The sequence below is a fragment of the Amblyomma maculatum genome, chromosome 11 (assembly GCF_055883805.1).
Source record: "Amblyomma maculatum isolate TAMU_Amacu chromosome 11, ASM5588380v1, whole genome shotgun sequence".
Classification (NCBI taxonomy): domain Eukaryota; kingdom Metazoa; phylum Arthropoda; class Arachnida; order Ixodida; family Ixodidae; genus Amblyomma; species Amblyomma maculatum.
In genome coordinates this window covers 52051502-52075049 of record NC_139354.1, presented here as the reverse complement: position 1 = coordinate 52075049, position 23548 = coordinate 52051502, and the positions used below count along the sequence as shown (strand labels likewise).

General features: G+C 41.2%; 1 protein-coding gene across 1 annotated transcript; it reads left to right on the top strand.

Annotated features, from left to right (window-relative positions):
- The first annotated feature begins 10953 nt into the window (after positions 1-10953).
- On the top strand, positions 10954-22962 carry LOC146173798 (female-specific histamine-binding protein 2-like). Its single transcript, XM_084583256.1, has 4 exons — positions 10954-11226; positions 15509-15675; positions 17423-17502; positions 22853-22962. Exons 1-4 carry the CDS (start codon positions 11017-11019, stop codon positions 22945-22947), a joined length of 552 nt encoding a protein of 183 aa, XP_084439382.1. The 5' UTR covers positions 10954-11016; the 3' UTR covers positions 22948-22962.
- The last annotated feature ends 586 nt before the right edge of the window (positions 22963-23548 follow it).

Below are 23548 nucleotides of genomic sequence, written 5' to 3'. Positions count from 1 at the left end.
GAGTTCAAAGGATTAAATAGTTAATAAAGAATATCAATTTGCTTTCTTTAACTTTGTTCATTCCGGATAACTCAGCGTTTAATTACTGATTCTGAGGTTCTGATTTGCTTTAGCTCATTTTTTACAACTCTGTTTAAACGAGTTCAAAATTGTTCCGGCAGATAAATCGTACCCACATAGAAACAACAATTCGTTCACATGTCTAATTTATTGAAGAGCTGGCTTCTTCCTTTGTGCATTATTATTTTAAAACGACTGAATTTTTCAAATTATTTTAAAGACACTATAAGCGAGGAATCGTACTCCTCACGGCGATATTTTCTCACCCAACATTTTCAACTTCGCAATAGCTCCCCAATCTCGTATTCTTCCGTGCATACAAAATATAAAACATACATTATATGCAGACGACCTCGCACTTTGGTGCATTTCTGGGTCTTCTGTAGCAATACAGACTACAATAAGATATCGGTGCTGTCATCTTGACAAAATAGGGCTATTTCCCGGGGCTAAAAAATCCTAATTGCCGCTTATTGTGTAAACTTGGTATCGAAGACAACACGACCTTCCAATCACTTCTACAATGTCAGGTCACCTCGTCACCTCATATACATGAGTCAACTAATCAGGAAAATGTTTCTACGACCGTTAAAATTGGCAGGTAGCTTACGCATCTTCTACGTCACCTTGTCACTAAGCTCGCCGGGCTACACGAGAGTCAAGTCAAGCAGCTTGTCCAGGCATCAGCACTCAAAACAATTATCTAAAGTTCGATAGCTCACTCTAAACTGTCACAAAATAATCAGATTGAAATGGCGCTTCGTACATTGTTGAAGGCTGCTCTTAACATTCCTGTACATAAGGTAAGTGAGTGCCGATAATCTACGGGGCTCTTTATCTCGTCGGAGGCATCATGCAGCAACCACTACACCGAAAAATGACGCTTCTTTTAGCACTAAATGAGGCCTTTGGATAGCTCAGCAAGTTTCCCTCAAGCCTATCGGCCGCCCTATCATTACCTTTCCTTCCCCGCTCCCAGATAACCTCAGAGTAATCTTCATTCCAAGAACTTGGGAGCTGATGCTTACACAATCAGATGCTTTGCTCACATTTCGAGTTATGTTCATCCTACTGATTAGACAATTTTGTACAGAGATGCATCACGAAATAACATCGGAGTGGCTGCTCATTAAATTGAGACCGACAGCGAGATACAGACAGTCACCCTCGGTTTGTACAGAGATCCTCCTCCTACAGCGAGTCTAGAAACCCCACCAAAGTCACCAGAATTCAGTACCTCTGACTAGCACCCCTAGCCGGTTACTTCAGCATATACCATATACACTGACTGAATGCATGGGTTGTACCGACGTCACTTCCGGTATGTGCGCTTCACGAGCCGGCCCTGCCGGCGAACCACTGCCAGACTGAACGCATGTGCGTCGCTACCTAGGTCGGATTGCTTCGTATTCGTTTGTATCTTTCCGCAGCTACGATATGACTTTTCTGTGCTATATTTGATTGCTGCATTCGAAGTAACATTTTGAGGCGAAAGAAGAAGACGACAAACACGCACTTCGTTCGCCTGCCGAGAATCATCGCAGACATTGCGACCGCGACAAGACGCGGCGCACAGATCGCCGCACGTTGTGGCTAGCTCGCATTAATTGAGCTGATCTGCACCCCAACAAGCCGAATTTACAAGTGTACGGAGAGGAGTTTGTTACAAGCATGTGGCTTTCATATACCGTGGACTTGATTTGCAATGAAGTGGAAAGCGAAAGCTAAATGAAATTAATGATTTCAGACATTGCTCTCCTAGGACTCCCATAAAGTTTGCTGCGTTTCGACGCTGTCTAATGCCGCGTTGCTTCTTAAGGCGAAGCAGTGCTAGCGTAACAACTCCAGATTTGATCCCGTTTGAACGCACCTACTTCAAAAACCGCCGCATTTGATTAACTGCGCAAATCGATTGCTTTTTCAGGTACAGCGTCAGGGCTTTCGTTGAGCCTTTGAGAGTTGTTGACCTGCAAATAAAATCGTTGGGCATACTAATGAGCACTTTCTTTTTTTAGTAAAATAGCCACATGCACTACAAATAAGCTGGTCGCGGATGAAGCAAGTATCCACTGACCGATGAAAACTATCTTACAGAACTTTCCATAAACATTGCACTTAAACCTCAGTGCTTTGGAAATGGATGACTTTGCTCTTACTTTGCACTTGCACCTCAGTGCTTTGGAAAGAGATGACTTTGCTCGTTGGTGCACTTCTGGGTCTCGTAGTGAAGTAGCGCCTACAGTAAGGTATCGATGCAGTCACTAGCTATCTTGACAAAGTGAGGCTATTTTCCGCACTTAAAAAATACTAGTTGCTGCTGATTGCAAAAACTTTATAACTCTTAGAAGCAATTCCTGCTGTATACGCCATATTATTCGAAGACAGTGAACAGAGGCATAGCGAAGGCTTCTTTGCTTTCAGCTCTTACGAAATCATGCCATCACAGTATTAGCAAAGTTTCTTAAAAAAGAACGAGAGGCTAATAGAAGCAGGATTTCCTGACGAATTCATGTGCAACATAGCTGAAAGCATGTTGACCTAAATTAAGCGACAAAGGATAGAGAATGAACATCTGCTGCTGAGGAAGAAGAGCTCTTTGATGTCCTATATCCACGGCTTCACTCACAACATGATAAAGATTGGGGAGAAGCACGGCGTTCATATAATTCCTACGATATCCAACAAAGCTAGAAGTAGATGTGGGCGTGTAAATGGAAGTGGCAATACATCACGATGTAAAACAGCGCATCGAACAAGATATTCTGAGTGTATCCAAGGGATTGTTTATCGCATTCCCTTGTCCTGTGGCAAGAATTACATCGGGCAGACCGGAAGATGCATAAATGATAGGATAAAGAAACATGTCTTTACTATTTTGGATAAGTCCGGGACTAACGTTGCGTTATGCTGCAAAGACTGCACTTTATGTGAAAAAGAAATGTTTCAAGTAGAACTTTACAAGGTAGCAGTTTTGAGGAAGAACAAAGACAACGAGAGCAATTTTGGAAGCCTGGGAGATATCTTTAGCTAGTGAAGGTTGCGTCAGCATGCCTTTTTTGCTCCTATCAAAGAAAGAGAAAGGCATTTTAGATCCCTGGTAAGACCGCCAAAGAAGACGTGGTGTGTGTGCTTAGAAGTAGAGAAGGAAAAGGATGTTGGTGTACAATTGATCAGCTGTCTGTGCATCATTGTCCTTGTTTATGTATGTGTATGGTTGTGTGCCTCTCCTATTGGTCGTCACGCACTCTGCGGCGTGGTGTATCATGTCAAAGAAATAGATTCGCGGCCATAATGTAAAGCAGGCGAAAATTACGGTGCGTTTTTGACAACAGAATGTTACAAAGAAGTGGTGTTGCTTTTAACCTTACCGCTCTTGTTCGCTGATATCAGCGCTGTGTGCTGCTTTAAGGGGGACGTTACCGTGAACGCGAGTGCCCGCAAGCGTTCGTTGCCATAACGAGTCTCTATCTCGTTCCCAGATTTCCATCTTGATTTCTGTCACGCAGGTGAATACAAATTCGGAAAGGAAAGTGCGCGGTGAGTGGAAGCGCGCTTAAGATTTCCTCTCTAAGTCGCTGAATAAATAGAAGGATGAACCGAGATCCATAATCCAGCCTCAAGAAGAAAATTTTCAGTTCTTTCTTGGTTTTTATGTTCCGTTAATATTAAAACACTGGATATCTTAATATTTCTCATTTTTCTTCACTAATCAAGAATCCCAGATCACTGACGCTTAGAGTAACCATTACGCAAATCAATGCCGTCATGTGCACATTTGAAAAACATTTACTCGGCTGACTAATTCTATTCTTCACATATTTCATGTACTTCTGACGTTTTACACCTTGAACGAAATTTTGGGGCCTTGTACTGCGCATTTCACGTTGAGACAACTTGTGAATGGTGGCTAACATGTTGCAAAACATGACTGTCCTCATTTCATCAATGTGGTTACATGTAGTTCGGAATCTCCACAACATCAACTCTAAACCTTATCTACTCATTATATTTTTCACCTTTTCTTTCTCTTTTATCTGTTATGTATAGATTGGCAGATGTGTGAAGTTACGCCCCACGTTATATTAGTGCCCAGTCGAAAAAAACTACGGAACTGTGTCCAAAATACGACAAAATATCCTGTAGTTCTGTCATAACCATCAGTTTTTTCTGTAGTTCTGTAGTTTTTCTGTAGTATATTTCTGTTGTCTGTAGTTCTGTAACACTTTTCTGTTGTAATTAGAGAAATTTCTGATGTTACTACAGAATGTTCTGCTGTCGCAACAGGTTTCCCGTCAAAAACCGCACAGAAATTTTGTCGTAACATCAGAAAATTTTCTGTAGTTTTTTCCGACTGGGTGGTGGCTAACAGATGGTCTCCTGACACCTTACTCAATATTTTGTCGATGCACTGTTCGTGAGAAGTGTACTCAAGATGCGTAATGAGGAATAACAGTATATACTTCTGTTATTTACCAGTGTCACGAAACGATGCCTCTAGAGTGGAAAGTCAGATCAGAATGATAATACAGTAAAATGAAGTGATCGCGAAACAGCGTGACTCCTGTAAGCGAAAATTGATTTTCTCGCGTACTGAAAAATTTCTCCTGAACTGTACACGCACACTGCCCCATTGCATAAAATGACATTTGAAACATTTAATGAATGCAAGCTCGGTAGTATTTAACCATTTCGTCCAATACAGCGCTCCCAAACCAAAGTACCAAGGTGCTAATTTGCTTCGTCCCAAATTGCTGCAAAGTAGTGAAATAAAGAACTGCAATATCTCGTCACAAACAGTAATACGACCCTTCGGTTGGCAGTCATAAATACTGAAGCAATAGATAGTCTTGCATTATTCCTCATTTTCGACGCTGTATATACATGAGAAGGCGCTAGTTTGCGAAAAGGTAACAGGGCAAACAGCTTTTCTCAAGTTAATCAACTCAGAAAAAATTAGTGATGTCTACCAGTAATTGTTAATGTTGATGGAATGAGCACTCCTTCACGCCAAGTAGTTCTTTCGCCTGGATTTCACGTGTTAATCAGGCCTAATGTAGTAGTATGCATAAATCAATTTAGCGGTAGGCCTTCAACTAGGTATTTAAACTTTACGCACTTCTTTCCTAGAAAAAGCATGCATGACACCTGATTTAATGAATTTCATTCAAAATGTTCCAGTCAAGAGAATTTTTACGTATGTGCTGCATCATCTCACGCTGCCATTCCGCATTTTACAGAGGCAGGCTAAAAATTTATAGGCAACTAACGGTTCAAAGAACAATGTATCTATGGTGATTTAAGGTTGGCTTGACCTATAATAAACATTGACGTCATTGCTGCAGGAACCAAATTAATTAAAAGACAAAATTTTACACAAACTTTAACCATGTCTGAATCGCGTGTTCGTCCAGGGTACAAGTGTAATATTATAACAGGCATTTCGCGCATCTGCCAGTCCTGAAGGGTTCGTGTTCTTTTTTAAAGGACGGTTGACATTCCTAATGCGGTTTTTTGTCTCAACAAAGGCGCCACTCTTGAGAAATTACAAATTTATGATTAGATTGATCTCACGCTTTTATCATTTCATCACCTTTTCAAATATGCCGGACTGTTTGAGAAAGTTGTGAAGACAGACTCGCCATTTTTAATCCGGTACCCCACAGAGAAACGTTTAAATCGATATTTCAAACAGTTACCTATTTTTAGAACCGTGAGAATAATTTCATATAGAACGCTATTTTCGCTCCTGTTCTTTCCGAGGCTTAGCAGTGGGCTCCTTTTTGACTAACTGTGGATATTTATACAAATAACCACAACCACATGCTGTTACGTTTTTAAAATCCTTTTGGACGAGAAACACAGTTCCAGAATGCACGCGAAAAAAGCCAGACAGGAACTATTCTCCAAACTAGTAAATGTTTTATAAACAATGTGCTCTTCACCTTGCTTTATTATTGTCAAAATAGAAATTTACTACACTGTACTGCTGCTCGAAAAGCACTAAATTGGGCAATGTTTCGGAGTACATGTTTAGCTCATCCCTTGCAGCAATGTTGCTCAGGGATGTTCTGAAAAATAAATTTAGGAGGCTCTTAAGCTCCGCCTTTAAAGTCATAACGTGACAGCGTGGGATACCAGCAACCATATAAGGCTCCGCTGTAACCATGCCTTATGAACGGACCTACGTGTTGAAAGTGTAATATGAATTCAACAGTCTAGAATAGCTACCAATGTCACCCTCCCGTGTAAAAGGGGAGGCCCGAGTTGGCTCCTGCCAAACGCAATATCAGGCGACCCAAAATTCAGTTAATGCTGGCCATGTCAGCTGTCAGCTACCGCCTGGCAGAGCCATGCACAGGATTTTGTAGCGAAGGCTACGCTACGCTACCCTTGAGCATTTTTCCAGTGCCTGAAAGATCGCACGCTGCCTAGAAACCGGCTGCGCCAACTCGGGTCTCTCCTTTGATGTTAGAGAGGGACATTAGAATCAGCCTGATATGATATTTGAATACACTTTAACTCTATGCCACACAAGCACGTTCATACGGCTTAGTTAAAGCGGTGCTTTATATTATCTTTATATAAGATTAGACCATTCCCGTCAGCATGGACATACCACCAAGAAAAAAATTCCATATTCTCCTTACAATTATTAATCTGACAGAAAAATGGGCATGAGATTGTGAATCATGGGAATGGGTATTAGCAATCATCGGCATCCATATATTTGCATTACGAGGCACAAGAAACATGCATATCCTCAGACAGAGTTTCGCTCAGGCTCTAGTGACTATATGCAGCAATTAATTTGCCTGAATTATTCCCATTTTATGTTGTTTACAGAAGGGCAGCATTCCCATTTAATGCTGCCCTAAAAATTACCATACCATAAATACTAAGAAAAATATCAACCCAGAAAATAGCTGCAGCTCTAGTTTGCGGAAAATACATGTGCCGACGTCGCAATGTTGAAGCCTCACGAGAGACGATCACTGTGCACTGTTTACAATGTTATCCCAATGAGCTAGAGTGAAATAACAGTGATGAATACTGATATGAAAAATTTTAATACGTAAAGTATTTTTAAGACTATGAATATTACCTTCAGCGGCTTCTCTTCAGCGGCATACATTTCGTCGCTTCTGCAAGATTCCCATCCTCAAGGACTTCGCCTTGCGTTTGCTTAGCCATGACAATGACAATCTATGCTGTGAGATGAACGTGTGCTGGGGTTTTTAGGTCGAAAGGTCCAATGAGTGGCGTGACCGGAATTCGAGCGCATAAGTGTTCACCATAGTGGCACTTAAAGAAAAGATGCCGATTCCACTGCCTCCACCTGGAATCGAAACAATAACTCTCCGATCCCCAGACGAGTGCGGTAACCACAACTCCACACTGTTTTGTTTTTCGTTTGTTTTACTCCACGCCATGCTATTGACAAACAGATCATATTTATCCATGTCGAACGAATCTGCCGTCTCCGTGGCAATGAACAAGACGCAGTTACACCTCGATTGAGGATATAAGAGGGAGAGAGCTGCAGTATTTGTGGACGCGTGATAACGACAGCGAGGAGGAAGAGTGTACGGCCTGAAGCCGCGCATAGGTTAATGGATGGATGGATGGATGGATGGATGGATGGATGGATGGATGGATGGATGGATGGATGGATGGATGGATGGATGGATGGATGGAAGGACGGACGGACGGACGGACGGACGGACGGACGGACGGACGGACGGACGGACGGACGGACGGACGGACGGACGGACGGACGGACGGACGGACGGACGGACGGACGGACGGACGGATGGACGGATGGACGGATGGACGGACGGACGGACGGACGGACGTTAGGAGTGTCCCCTTTGAAACAGGATGGTGATATTCATCACCATGCTCAACTATTCGCTTTCTTTTCATCTATAAGCTCCAGCTACCCGGCTAGAGTGACAATGTCTGCATCGACATCTGGATGGATACTGCCAAACTTCTGTATAAGATGTTCATTTGTTTCACCTTCATGATTAAACTTCCTTTTGGAGCTTCAGGCTCTAAGACATCCTGATCTAGCTTCAAAAACGAGGCCGCTGCCTTTTGAAATTGTCCTAGGTGTCCTTCTTAATCCGAGGTTTTTATTTTCTATCTATATCTAGGGTTGTCATCTGTTCCATGGAAATATTCCAGTTTTTAGCTTCCTGCTCTTAACGTGTTGTTTGATGTTCTTTGTTTCTCATTCCTGCTTTCCTACATACCCAATGGTTAGATTTCTGTTGTTTGTTTTTCCGCCAATACGAGTTAATGCCTTTCGGTATAAGTACTTAAATACTTTAGTTGCTGACCTATTGTCGTCCATTTTTTTAGGCGTTCTTCGTACAATATTTTGCTCTTAGGCTCTCGTGCCTCTAACTGGCCCAGCCCATGTCTCTCTGCACTCAACGTTTGTAGTTTTGCCGTTGGTTCCGAGTGGTGACCTTAGCACAGATATTTGATTTATTTCGAACCCCGATTGGACTTCTGTCCTTAAGCACAAAACCGAGTTCCTGAACTTAATCCCTGATACCGTTATTCCCTTCCAAATACCTTTAGATACTTAATATCTACAGTACCCCTAGAATGACCTGTGCTTCATTATCGCTGCATTCCTTCGCTTCTTCGCCCTGGTGGCCTGTTCCTGTTTTTTCATGTATATCTGTTCTTCACTTATCCATACCCCGAGGTACTTATATTATGCCAGTTTTAATATCTCACTTCGTGGTATTTTCAGCTTTTTATCACTGAAATCGTTGAATACCATCAGACCCGACAGAAGTGTGGTGAAGGTAAAACATACTGCATCTCCTAGGTATTCACATATGTTGTATAGCTTGTAAACTCTCCTGGCTATTGGGTAATAAAGTTATGTCGTCCGCAAATATTATTCCTGGAAGCGTTTGGTATACGTATGTTCCACGTAACTATTATACGAGCAAATAAAACCAAGGGTGCTGTCTTTCAGGCTCCTTTCCATATTCTTTATATACATCATGAACAGCGCTGAAAGCGGACATCCTTGCCTTATACCTTTGTATACCTCGACAGTAGGCGCACTCCTTAACCCTTCCCATGCAATTTGAATTTTATTATCTCTGTATACTTCCTTCAGTAGTTCAATTACTTAATTACCGATGCCTTCAGAATTGAGTATTTTCTACAGAAGTTCTCTGGTTACGCTGTCGTAGGCACCGTTTATGTCCGGAAAGGACAAATACAGCAGTATATTATCCGGGCTGATTATTTTTATGCATTGAGTCATTAAGACAATGTTATCATCTAGGCGCCTACCCTTCCTGAACCCGTTCTGAAGTTTGCCCAGTACATTATTTTTTATCTATGCCTACATTTTAGTTTGACTGCCTGCATTGCCAGCCTGAACCTAGGTTACGTTACCGTGATCGGTCTATATGATTTAATTTTCTTCCTATCTTCATTTTTTATATAATAAATTTATCCTACTCAGTCGCCAGCTGACCGGCATTTCCTGTTTGTTATGATTGTTTCCAACATATTTATCAACATGTAGTTGCTTCAAGGATCAAGCCCATTATTTAGCTTGGTTGGGATTTCGTCTATCTCCATGGCTTTACACACAGACATATTTGCCTCCGCCGCTCTTCAAGTTAAAATTTGTCAATTGTAAACTCCTTTACTTTATGCTGTCTGACACTGTTTCTTCATTAGAGAAGATTACCTATTCAACGTGCCGAAATGGCTCTGCAATAACTGATGTAATATACTTTGGCGTCATCAATCTCAAGACATTTTCCCTTGCCTTTCTAAACCTATTCCTTCTCCCTATGATTTCTCTCACGCAGGAATATTATAGGTCTCCGTAATTTCTTCGCCGCCTCTTTAGTTTCGCTTTAGGAAATAACGTAATCGTGGACAATTTTTTATTTATTCCAAATTTTTATGGGATTGCTTGTGTTTCTGCCTTAAATTTGACGATGTCCGGTCTAATCTGTCTTGAGTAACCGTTTTGCACGCCCCTGCGCTATGCTAACATTCCTGTCGATTTCGACGTTTACCAGAGTTTTTTGCTTGTGATCAAGTAACTAATTACTCCACATCACCCAATTTGCTGTTTAAGTGCTTTTTTTCACCTTCATACCTTACACATTTATTTCATTCTCCTAACTCTTCATTGAACGACGCAAACATGGCGATAAATTTAGCGTTTACTTTATAACACGAAATAAGGCTTTCTTCTTGAGTGATTTGCATAAGAATAGTACAGTTGTGAGAAGAGCAGTTATAGTGCTTTGTTTAAGGCACGGCGCTTATATTTATTCATTTCTCATTTGTGTTAGAAAATATATACATTTTACATCGCGAATATTATAAGTGAACTTTGAGGAAAGTAAAGCCTCTCAATCAGGAATTAGAGCCTCTCAGGGAAAGTTATACAAACTGAGAAGGTTGGATGCGCATTTAGTGATAAATTGCAAAACTTTAAACAAAAGAAGCATTTCTTCTTTCTGGAGATGAAACATTATCAGTATGTACTACGACTCCATTATATATCAGGAGCCCTTCCAATGACTTCATTCGTCTCGTAAATTCCGCAGCAGGAAGCCTGAACCGCCTGCACACTCAGGTTTTCTATTCGCTCTCAAGCATCAGGCCGGTATTCAATCTGAGGTTTTAAATGTCTTCCTACGTCAAAATTATATTGTGGGTTTTTCTGGCCAAGCCTGGATTTAAATAAAGCTTTAAGTTCATCTAATCACTCACATTTGAACTTTAAATGCAAATATGATAGAACAAAAATGAATGAACATAACAAACATCAGCGTCGGCATTCTCGATCTTTTCACATTTAGGTATTATAAGGTACAAATACTTACACAATTCATTCTTTTCTTCAACTCCTATCTGTGCCCGTAATAAGGATTGGTTCGGATAAGTCATAGGAATATGGTTTCTCCTGAATTTAACTATTATGACGTATCCAGAAAACAATGCATTTCGCCTTTATTTGATTTAATCTCCAATGAGAAAATCCCTCTTATTTTACTAGTTGCATTTCTTGCCCCTGTATTTTTTCTCCCTTGTGCTGCAACCGAAAGCACCACTCCGATCTGGGCGAACGAAACAAGGCTTGGCAAGTACCAGGACGCTTGGAATGTAAGGAATTGTATTTTATTTTCAATTTCACTGGAGAATATTATAAGATCTATAAGAAATTTCCCGAAAATTGTTTCGGGATGGCGCGTACTGCACGTGTGTATCTGCACTGAGTGCAACTCTTTGGTCCCAAAAGTAGAAATATTTGTCGTGGAATTTCACAGAGCCGCAACACCGAATGGCATAATGAAGATTGAGCCGCACGTTTCACTCGATATGTTGACTTCGCTGCTAATAATGCGGATGGAAGAAAGGAAAGAACGTAGAAGCGCTGATGATGCATCGAAAAGTGCCATCATCTCGGTGGTTTTGATATTTATGATAACATTAAGGTGCCAGCGTTTGGAATACCTTCAGGAGCGACATCACTTGTTGTAGATATTGTTTTCCCTTTTTCGAGAAAAATTTTAGTGAGAGGGTAATGACCCCTGGTCTATCAGTGAATCACCTACGAACGGTTTGTGTAGGCTTAGTACCATCGGCGAGTTTTTGTCTGTGCGGCCGCAAAACAACGCACGCCGCGCGGGCAGTATCTCCCGCGAGCCCTCCGAGCCAACGGTAAGTTGGATCGCTTGCGCCAGAGCAAACGAGCATGATGACATTTGCTTATCTATAATAAGCCGACTACAAAATAAATTTTCCTTGAGGTTCGCTGACCCATGCCGTCTTCTTGGTAGGAATGCAAAAGGCAATGCAAGCAAGTTCTGATGCAGCCAGCTGCGCCTGTGCAGTGCACTAATCTTCTGCTAGCACGCAGGCTTCGCTGCAAATGTGCCGCCGAAATTAAAATATATTTTCTGCTGTTGCTACAATGAGATGGTCAGGAATGAATTTTTAAGAGAGACTGTTTAATCTAGCGCTGAGTAATTTCAATGTGCCGTCCGATGTGCCTTCGAAGCGAAGCGTATTGGACTAGCAATGACAAAAGAGTAGTGCATAGCAAGAAAGCCCTCGTCCGCTTCGCAATCGGGCTATGCCTCTTTTTAAGGTTGCGACATCCGTTTTTGTAAGTGTTGCGAGCATGTCTGTTTGCATGGTGCAGCTGAGGCCGCACATTTGCTGCTCTCTGCTCAACGACACGCCTCGTAAACGATGCTTTAACAACTGGTTGGGAACACGTTGCCATTGCGCCAGGCTACGTACTGAAAGGCTGCATAAAAATACCTTGTGATGGTGCAGTGGACATCCCTTATGTTATGTGCTTGTCATCAAACGTGATTTAACGTAAACAATTAAGTTTTTGAAGCGGCACAACTCTATCATGTATGCTTTTTGCATTCGGGAGCCAGCGCTCTACAGCTGCCTACTCTTGCCAAGCTTTCTTCGCGATTGTAGGGGTTAGACAGCCATTTATTCCACCATTCTAGCCATTGTACGTGTATATCAAACCATTCATTCATTCATGCGATATGAAGGCAGCGCAGTATCGAATATAAATGGGCGCGGTTGACAAAAACATACACGCCATGAAATGGATCGTACTCCCCTTCTAATCAGCGCTGCAATTCAATGCAAGCGTGTGCCCACTGTTAGCATAGGGATTTTAAAACGTTACTGAAAATACATGCATCATAAACAATACAACCAGCACATTCTCATAAACACTTAACAGCGAAATTCATCAAAAATTCCGGGAGCACTGCAGAATGTGCATTGGAGGAATACGAAAGTGTTGATGCCTCCTAGACATTCGTCTACCGTGTAAAGAAGCATGGCCTTTTGGTACAGCATCCGCTTCAGTTTCGGAAGGTACAGGGTTCGATCGCTGGTGCCGCCTACACACGAGTTTTTAATTGGTACAAGCTTTCCCCCGGCCTGGTTCTTCGCTCTTGTGGGTTGAAATGCTTAGGCCATGGCCCAACAATTGCGCCGTTGGGACAGTGATCCGTCCGTCATCGGACAACCATAAGTCCAATTCCGCCGATTCACCTCCACCTCATCAACCGTTCACCTCCAACCATAAGTCCACTGGTGGGAACACGGCGGAACCGGAAATCGAACCTCTTCACCTCCACTTGCCTCTCTTTTTTTCCCTATCTATTTCTCACTCTTCTTCCACCGTTCTGCGTTGCGTTCTCCGCACCATTACGCCCCAACCCCTCCACGAAGCACACAAGTACCGCGTCATCCGGCACCGACAGAGAGAGAGCCGGACGTCATGGCGTCGCGCTTTGGCAGGATGCGATGTGACGTCACGGCGCCAGTCAACAACATCATTTCTGTCGTAGAGAGGAGCGCCGACGGACGTCGGTGATGTCCCACGTTCTAGGCTGCGCCATGACGTCCCCGACGGCTGTCCCCATGGCAGCCACATCGTTGCGACGTGAAAACATATGCGGGCCTTTTTCGCTTTTACTCCTTGATAAATATTTTGTTTGAATAATTGACACTCGTTATTACATACTTCTGATCGCTATTACGCAGTTATTGGCTCATAAAGTCAGAAACATTCAATTTTGGTTGGCCTGACGTGACATTTCTTGGATGCCGATAATAATCGTATGGCTTTTTTGATGTCAGAATAATTTTACTTTTACATTTTTGGTTTAAATAATTAAATAGGTATCCTACAAACATAATTTTGTTTAGCATCCTCGAACCTTCCTCATTCGATTAGAAAGACTCGTTTGATCCTAACTCTTACAGAACGGCACAAAACTAGACATGCTTTGTACACACTATCTTGTCAACGTAGCGTAGCAAGCATTTAATGATATTTGGGCTTGTGGGAACGGAGCGAAGACCTTCGCATTCGCTTAAGCCGCTGCTGCTGCTTCCAACAGTTTCCGCCATGCAAGAAGGATAGCATACGGTTCGCTCGCGCGCTCTAGGAAAACACCTAATGCCCGCCACTGGCGATAAGCTTTCGAGAGCCAAGCTTAGTAGCTGCTGTACATTGCCACTATCGCTGCACCTATAACATACGCCCCCCAAGATAGCTCCAAGAGGAGCCGGTGTGGACTTTCCCTCTCTGGATTATCATGATGGCGGCGCCCAATCATTGCAACAGAAATCATCTATATTATATCTTTGTGCTAATCAACAGCATTTTGCCCGAAGGCGTACCCAGTCACTGGTGCTTTCCGTTCACCCTGAGATGCACAGCGTTGAAGCCGTGTGACCTGCATCGAAATACTTCGGGCAGTTAGCAAACTCTTGGTCACTTTTTGCAGTGAGAGTGCGTTTAAAAGCTTTCAGCACCCGCCGCTATGTACATTCATAATGAGGGTTCTCGGAAAGCATTTATTGTGAGGCAGCTGTCGGTTGCATCAGATATTTTTACGCACATGTTGTAAGAGATTAGTCGAAAGTAAAGTTCGGATTCATGGCAGAAATTTGTTTTCAGTGACTTCCCTGCTCTCCAGCGAGTACACAAATCTAAATTAGAAAACTAATTTGTAACGTTTTTGAGCATAATTGCAAGGTAACTGTTTTCTATTGTAGCGTAGTTATTGCGAACATATTCAGATAATTAATCACTTAGTCACATGGGTTTAAGATGCAAAGCAACTTGGCTGTGACGCAGCAAACACAACATATTCAGATAACTGATCCAAGATGCTAATTCATAATAAATGTTTGCTTCTGAATGTTGTCCGGCGTCCCACTGAGTAATTAAGCATTTCCCTTATAAAACCAAAGGTATGCGGTAAATTTACTTACAGGAAACTGTGGGCAGTTGCCGGATATTTTTATGCTTTCACATTACACTCTTCGTGCCTACATCTACAAAAATGGTTTCAAATTTTGTTCTGGGCTCGCAGCAGTTGCGTCATATTGCCATTAACGACAAATCATTGCGCTCTGCAAAATAATAGCAAAGACTAGAAGTAGGCGAATGGAACATTTATCTATACATAAAGATTACCGCAGTGGTTAAAACATAAGAAATAAAAAAAAAACACTTTCCAAAACCCCTTCCTAAAGAAGTTCAAATATTTGGGTATATAGGGCAGGCTCCAGGTTGCTAAGAAGTTCACTTAGGGATGAGCTCTCTAATGTGCTCTTTGTTCTCGCTAAACGCCATTCTAAAAAAGCCTGGGTCATGCTTCGTTGCTCTATAGTAGTCTACGACTAAGGAGCTCGCAACCAAGACCGCATACCCACCCATTCTGGTAGGATATCTGGGCGGGTCAAGCACGGAATAGGAGTTACGCTTGACTAAGTTAAGTGCTTCTCCCTGCCTCTGTATGACACCTTACAATAACACTGGTTAGAGGCATTTGGCCGCAGTATGGCGACTGACATTGGTTTGTAATCAGTCGCACATCACGTATTTCAGATTCTAAACCAAACCGATGTTTATTACCTTGTAAAGTCTACGTTCAACACTGCCGAATACCTTTGGGGTCAGAACTTTACTTGTGTAAATGTGCGGCATACATATTTGGATCAGAAAACGGTGGTGTCGAACTTCAGCTTCCAGAATGCGTCCTCAAATGGAAAGCGGTAAGTGAATTCAAACTATGTCAAAGAGAAATACTTTATGGAAGATCAGTGCATCAGATGCACTTCTTCGAATGTCCTTAGCACAAAGGGCGTTGTAACATACAAATACTTCTATAATTTCTCAGTATAACGCTGGGAACTTCTAGTCGCTTGATCACTGCCCAACGAAACAATGACTCGGCAGAGGTATGCTAGACATGTCATGAGGACAACAGCAGCACTCTTTTTCCGTATCCCAGCATTTTAGATAACCGCTGCCCACAGTGCCCCGATGAAATGTTACATCGCCAGACAGTAGCTGGTCAAGCAGTCAGTGTTAAGCTCTTGACGTGAATCTAAAATTATTGTTTCTGCTGTTACGAGGCACCTTACGGGAAAAAATACTCGAAAATGATTTGAAGATTTCTTACTCTATTTTTTCCGCATCACAACCTCTTCCTGGCATTTCTTTTCCCGCTGTCTTCATAAACAGGGCTGGCATTACCGTTGTGTGAAAAAGTGAAAAATAAATGCCACCCTAAATCTTATTTTGTTCCCTAAGGAGACGTGGCGAGGTGCTTTTATCTTCTCCGAATAAGAATCGGCATTGAAAGGCAATTATTTAGGTGGTTAGTCCCGAGTCTTTGGAGACAGGGTGCCCTATTCGGGTATTATTTTTTATATAATTTATTTTAACCTGCGGTTTGGCATTACAGGGAAATGGGGACAGTGAAACAGTCAACGAATATGAATGAACGCTGACAGGTGTGTTAGTGGAAGAGTTGGGCAGTGGAAAGAGGCTCCCTCCCCCCCTATTATCTGGGTTCTTTTGAATTAGTTCAGATGTCTACAGCTCGTTTTATCCTGGTGACATTAAATGCACGTAGTGTATGCTTTGCATTCATGGGCTTATATGCAGAGAAGCATGCCTTGTTTGCACAAGCTTAATAGGTAAGTAAATAGCTCATTACAAAATGTAGTGAGATAACTGGAACACTTCCACGAGTAGTGAATAGCCTATTTTGTGTTTTACCGCATGGTCAAGAAAAGTGGATACTGTAAATGCTTCGATAGGAATGTATACGATAAATGAAGAACAGTGGCAGTTGTGATTGTGAGACTCGCTACTTCAAAAATATTCATGCTCTTCGTTGTTGGTGTTAGGCCTTAAATTGGTTATAAAATTACTGGCGCAATAAAAAAAAAAAGAACCGCTTCCAGTATTTAACACAGAAAGCAACATAGCAAACAGCTCTCGCATCATACTTGGCCTTCTTTGGCGTGCATGAATCAATTTTGGCAGGTCGTCCGTTTCTGTAAACCAAAGCTAATAGATCAGCATTGCCTCGTGTGTTTCATTTGCCTCTGTTCCTGTCTTTCGCTAATTGACTATGTTAGAACTGATTGTAGAGTTTTGCTTATTGCTCTATATTATTATATTGTGCATATTTTCACTTGCACGAGAAAATCATCGTTCTCTATTAAAAAATGATTTAAAGATTTCTTGTTTTGTGGTAATTATGTTTTCTTAGTTATTTGCCTCTGTTTAACCTGAAGCAAATGTGCTTCTCTTTCATTGCTCTTAGAGATTACCTGTACTCCAAAAGTCTAGGTTATCAGTCATTTCATAGTGTTCTACTGCATGTTGCCTGCCTGAGAACTCTCGCCACACATTTAGATAAAAAATAGAAGAAGTAGGCTGATCTGTTACTTGTTATACTTAAGGTATCATACTGATCTTATTTTGTACGAAACCTTTATATTTCAGCTTTAGTTTCGATTTAAGAACAATGCCTCTTTCTACTTATAATTACACTCAACAGAATGCTATTCAGTACGAGTTGCGTAGTAAGTATAACATTTCGTGTTTTGTAACGTAACAGTCATTCATTTTAGACATTTTGGTTCCCTTGAATCCTGGAGTCTAGGTATATTCCAAAAATTCTGTTAGGTTTGCGCGTAGACGCAAACAATTCGAGAAAAATAAGGACGAGCGCTTGTCGACTTATCCACGTGTCTGTGAGCACATTGTTCAGTGCGCATTTCAACCAACTCGCCCAACGTTCTGCTCTTCTAAGCATATTCCAAGTGCCTTGTAAACAGGGAGTACTGTAAACAACAAGTGGTGAATATCTGCGATGCTTCGCTGCTTGAGTAGATAATATATGCAATAGTGGATCTAAGCGTAACCTGCCAGTTAAAAACCTTCGCATTTCATCACCTCCCGAATATTTGTATGGCAGTCCAGACTGTGTAAAGATAAGGCATCGAGACCAACGGGGCGCGTTTCACGATAACTTCCTTAAACTCCTCGCCCTAAATGAACATAATGTTTGGGGGAATCTGCGTAGAAGTCAGATGCTTCTGACCGCACACTTTTACGCTCCAGATGAAAAATATTCAGATAAAAAATAAAAACCTGCATTGTTTGAACTTCAAACCTGCCAAAAGCATAAACAATTTCCAGCATCGCAAAGTGCGTCATTGGAAAGAATGGGAAATGTTCTTAGCATCAAAGCTCGCCTGTGACGCGCTTATAATCCTCAGCAGATGGGCTGCCTTATGTTAACCTTTATTCTTTTCTTGTTAGAAAGAGACAGCAACACACGGTAGATATGCGAGAAATAAGTTCTCCCCTTAAAGCTAGAAAAGAGTCGGGTACTTTTCCTAAACCATTGCAACGGGAAGACGCGACTAGGCGCCCAACACATTGCATAAATTCTAATTCCGCTCAATGTGCTCGATATGCTACTGCGAATAATGAAATTTGTGAAACTGCTGCGATCGTCGAAGGCAAAAGTGGTGACGCCACCATCAATAAGAGTGAATTATTCCTTGTTCAAAGAGCGCAGCTGAAAGGCCTGAATCGCAAGCGTATAGTTTCTTCAATGCATACTTGGAACACAGCCGCTCTCTTCAAAGCGCCTTTGCTTTCTGCTCTGCAGATTGTGGGTGCAGTGTTATACATGCAGAGAAAGACCTAGACGACATGCTGCGCTTCAATGCTAGTGGGATAGAGCACATTGCGCTTTAGAGAAAGCGACCGTGAGCAACTACATGTGGACGGGCCTGCGAATCCTTTGATAATTGTTTCTTTGCTTAAGAGGTCTGTTTCCATGCTACATTTATTGTTTGTATTGTATCGATAGCATTACGAATCTCCTTTAAGTAAAGCGATTTTCTCTCCGGCCCTCTTATACGCCTAGGATTTTCATGCATGTGTCCAGACATCTGGATTGTCATGTAATGTTCCAAAGTAAACACTCTAATCCTTGAACGTTCGATAAAGACTGTACCGTTTGGCCCTGGCTCCATAGAGAAGGCGTGAAAAATTTAATACACGTCCATATCACCATTTTCTGAACACCACTCTGCCTAATTAAGCAGAACAAAATCGGTCTATTAGTTACGCTTGTACTTTCTTTCTCTCCCTTTTGCGAGTTGTGCTGCTGTTGAACCCAGGATGTTTCAAAGCATTAGAAATTGACACTAGGAAGCAAAGTCGCACCGAAGCATACATGACGAGAAGCCTATTTGTATAAAACGAGTTCAACTCAAACCGTTCTTAAGAACGTCAAAAAGAAACTAGAAAATATACTTTTCCATACAAAAAGGTGATTATTGTGACTCAGGAAAGCAGTAATGTTGAAAAAAGCTGTGTGCATTTCCAGCAATTATGAAATTTCTGGGAGGTAGCTCCTCATGACAAATATCTTGATCAGCCCCCCCCCCCCCCTTTAAGGGTTCGACATAGTTAGAAAGGAAAGTAAGAATCAAAATAGTAAGGATTCACTGGTGCTTAATATGATTTTGAGCTATCTCTATCGCTAATAAAAGGGCTCAAAACGCAACATATTTTAACTAGGTATTAATCAGTAACCTGAGTTCTAGTTACCATCAAGGGGAATCAGGTATTTTTTGCGGGAAAACCATCAGCAGAATAGAAACAAAATTATTTCCTTTGCTAACCTAACCCCTGCTTTTTTAAAATCATTTTTGAATTCGTCCTTCTCAAATCTCTTGCTAAGCGTTTGTTTAACCACAGCATCTACGGTGCCATAGCTCTCGGCTTTGTTTTTATAGCCTGAAATGCTTTTAGCTCCGGTTGTCGGTGATCATGAGGTGACGTTGAGCAGAAACTGAAATGCAGCATCGGGATTCAATTTTCTATTCCTCTCCCCTCATTGGGGAGAGTTAAATGTAGTAGTTTGGGTATCATATATATAGATGAATTGCTTCATAAGGTTTATTGAAGATTGTATATAGGAGATATAGAGAATAGAACAGAATAGAGAGGCAGGGAGGGTAACGTATTGCTGCTCACTAGGCTACCTTACATGTGGGCAGCAGAACACGTAGAGAAAAGGAATACAAAAGAGCGCCAAGGAAAGGAGTCAACTCAAAAACATTTACCCAATTGCCTGTGATGATTAAACGATATTTGTGAAAAGCATTTGTTTCCATGTGTCCCATGTCTCTATGAAGGTATGCATACACACAGAATATTCGCTTTTTAAAGCTGTATGCTTTTAATTTCACTTTGCCCTTGATTTCGCTATTAGGTAACTATTTAAAGACATGCAGGAGAGACAAAAACAATAGAAAATAATTTTAGCCACTCTGATCGCATGTGTTATGAATGGCATGCTCTGCCCGGTACTTCACAAAGATTTCTATGCAAAAAAGATCGCAAAGTAACAGCGAGATTAAAAACACCCACACATCGCGCTCGGTGACAGCTAAATAATTATTTATTGCTTTCCTTACAATAACAGAGAAAGAATGGCCGTAAGGAAATATCTGCATTTCTTGAAATGGAACAAAACTTTTGTGTCAGTGCGGCGCCTGTCTCCTACTCGGTAAGACGACAGCGCAACACAAGCGCAAGAAAGACAACCACAAGACAGGACACATGAAAGAATTTAGAATACAAAAAAATCATCTCTTCTAGTTTGTCTCGTATTACCATGTGCCATATTTTGCCAAGAATGTAGGCAAAACAAAAATGTGTCCAGCATTTATATAAGATGTTGAGGTTTTGGGAATCTACTGGCAATAACTTCTTTGCAGCTATGTTTCACATATTTGCAAAATAACGTTAACTGCCTTTTCCAGCTAACGGCCAATAAATAGCCGTTAGCTTTCAAGGAGGTGTTGCAGAACAACTCACAATCTGAGGGATGGTGCAGTGCCTGGCTCTGACAGTTTATTTTTATTTTTTTATTTAAAATACCCTTAGGGTACAGATGTACGTTACAGAGGGGTGGGGGCATACAGGATATATATATATATATATATATATATATATATATATATATAAAACAGAAGGTTAGCACAATAGGTGTACAAATCTCTGAAAAAAAGCATATAAAAAATAACGAGGTACATGGCTAGTTTAGGAAGATGGCATAGGTGTAAAAAATTATAAAATATAAATATATAATAAGCTAAACGGTATACAATGAAGATAGGCAAATAACCATACAATAAGTTTTAATACTAGGCAAGAAAAAAAGTTTGTAGCTCGGATTTAAATTTTTCATCTTCAGTTATACTTGTTAGGGATGCAGGCAGTTTATTCCAATCATTACAGGTGCGGGGAAGAAACGAGTTAGAATAGGCAACTGCGTTTGAGTGCGGAATGTCTGCCGTTTGACTGTTTACGTTTTGAAGATTGCTGGCCAATCTCAACAAGCACTGACTTCCTCAGACCAAGAGGGGCTTGCTCCTAACCGCCATAGGCAAGCTTCCACAGTGGCCCTGTTTGAACCCGCGTCAAACATGTTCGGACTTGTTCAACAGTCCGTGTACTGCAGTTGAGTGCCATGAACACATATAAACTGCGGCGGAGAAAACATATATCATACTCCTTATTAAATTAATAAATCAGGTAGAATACATACAGGTAATGTGGAACAGGAATTACGATGAATGCTTATAGCAGATTAAGGGGCATGGTCTGACAGATAGCGTACGCTCGACCCATACCCGTTGTGAACAGTTTCAAGTTGTGATTTTTTGACCTTGGTTGTCCAACTTCATCTAATATGTACAAAATAAACAGACAAATATATTGCAATAGCAGTATACAGTGCATTTTGTTGTCTTTTACATGACCCAGTGCAATTTACTATCTATCATGCATATATATTTTATATTTTTTATATTGAGTGATTCTTTCATGACCTACCCTTTAAAACGTCATCTTTAAGTTAAAAATAAATTTTTGGCTGTTATATTTGCTAGTTCGTAATATGACGCGCAGGAACATCTTTGAAAACGCGAACAGGAAACACATTGGCCTATAGCGAATAATATCAGTCTGCGTACCTCTCTTATACAGGGAAGTGACAGACACGTAAGCATTTAGTAAGCTCATGGGAACTATTACGGTATATAACAAGGTATTACGATAAATGTATTTGCCAGATGGGCGTCCAGAATAAAATTTTGATAATTTTGCATTTTTACCAGACCTTTCCCTAGAGGAGGTGGAATGAAAAAAATGAATGGCTGTGCAAGCGTTACCTGCAATTTCTATTTAAATATTAACTGCTTTCTAGCCCCGCTGTTGGGCAGTAAAGAAGCCCAACTACTGTTTCCGGAGAAACTCGGGCTCGATCCCGACCGCCGGCGGCTGCGTTTCGATGTAGGCGAAACGAAGAGGCGTCCGTGTGCTGTGCGGTCAGTGTACCTCAGACATTCCCAGGTGGTCGAAATTACTCCGGAGCCCTCCATCGCGGCACCCATTTCTTTTTTTCCGTTTTCACTTCCATCATCCTCCCTTTCCTTATAACGCGGGGCAGTTGTCCGCAAAACAAGTGTGACAGATAGTGCGCCATTTCTTTCCTGTAAGCCATTTATTATATTGACATCTTTCGAATTATATCAGTTTTTAAACTTAGTGGAAAAGTGCGGTTTTTTGCTCAGGATATCCTGAATTTTGTTGAGTTAGTGGAAGTTTATTATGATGCTTAGTTTCAGTAGTTGAAAACGAAATGTTGAAAGCATACATATATATATTGAAGATGCCGACTAAGCAAAAGATCAAATATAATGTTCCTGAGCGCTTATAGATGCTTATAGTGACATTTTCATCCAAGATTTTCAAAGACTATATTTGAAAACTGAAAGACGGAGGCTTGCTTATAGTTGACTCGTTTTAAGACTTCTTTTATATTACTGTTTATTTTTGCAGACTGTTCTCTCTTAAACGACACAGTGATATACTCCGATGGCGAAACATGCAATCTTTTAAGCATCCCTTATGAAACGTGTGGCATGGGTAAGTAAGCTAGATGAATCGCATCGATAAAATGAAACTTCAGGGCTTGAAAAATAAAGAAAGATGAACTGATGCGCCATATGTGCTGGTGAAAACCCTAGGTCTATATTGCGTCGGATCATCATTCTTCTGGCATCCTTTATTCTTGTTTTCAATAGAAATAAGCCAGCTACGGGCAATTACATGGCTAGAGCCTGCATGTCAAGTTTAATATGAGATCTAGGTCGGGCTTATGATGGTTCATAACTGCTACAAATACGCCTTTAGATGAATACCGTACAAGGTAGCTGGTCTACCCGCTGGACTAAAACAGATTTGAACTTTGTTCCTTGCCACAGTCTGTTTCTTCTCCGTCCTTGTTGCTTTAGCACTTTCGGAAAATATTCGAACCTAACACGAAAAATTATAATTTCTTTAATCCCAGTTCGCCTATTTAAAAGGAAATTTGAGGTTACAGCTCACGGTGGCTTAAACATCTTGTAATTATACTTGTTGCTGCAGACGTGGAAAAAGTCCAATAAGCCAACCAATACAAAGAAAGTTGGGTGAACATTGAATGATTTCTTTGGTCGAGTGAAGTGGCAGCAAGATACTTAACTGCTATTCCAA

Excerpts from the sequence above, each read along its gene's own strand:
- LOC146173798 (XM_084583256.1), top strand. The coding sequence starts at position 11,017 with ATGGTTTCTCCTGAATTTAACTATTATGACGTATCCAGAAAACAATGC. Across the intron at positions 15,676-17,422 it reads GCGTCCTCAAATGGAAAGCG|CTTTAGTTTCGATTTAAGAA; the intron begins GTAAGTGAATTC and ends TTTATATTTCAG. Across the intron at positions 17,503-22,852 it reads TATTCAGTACGAGTTGCGTA|ACTGTTCTCTCTTAAACGAC; the intron begins GTAAGTATAACA and ends TTATTTTTGCAG.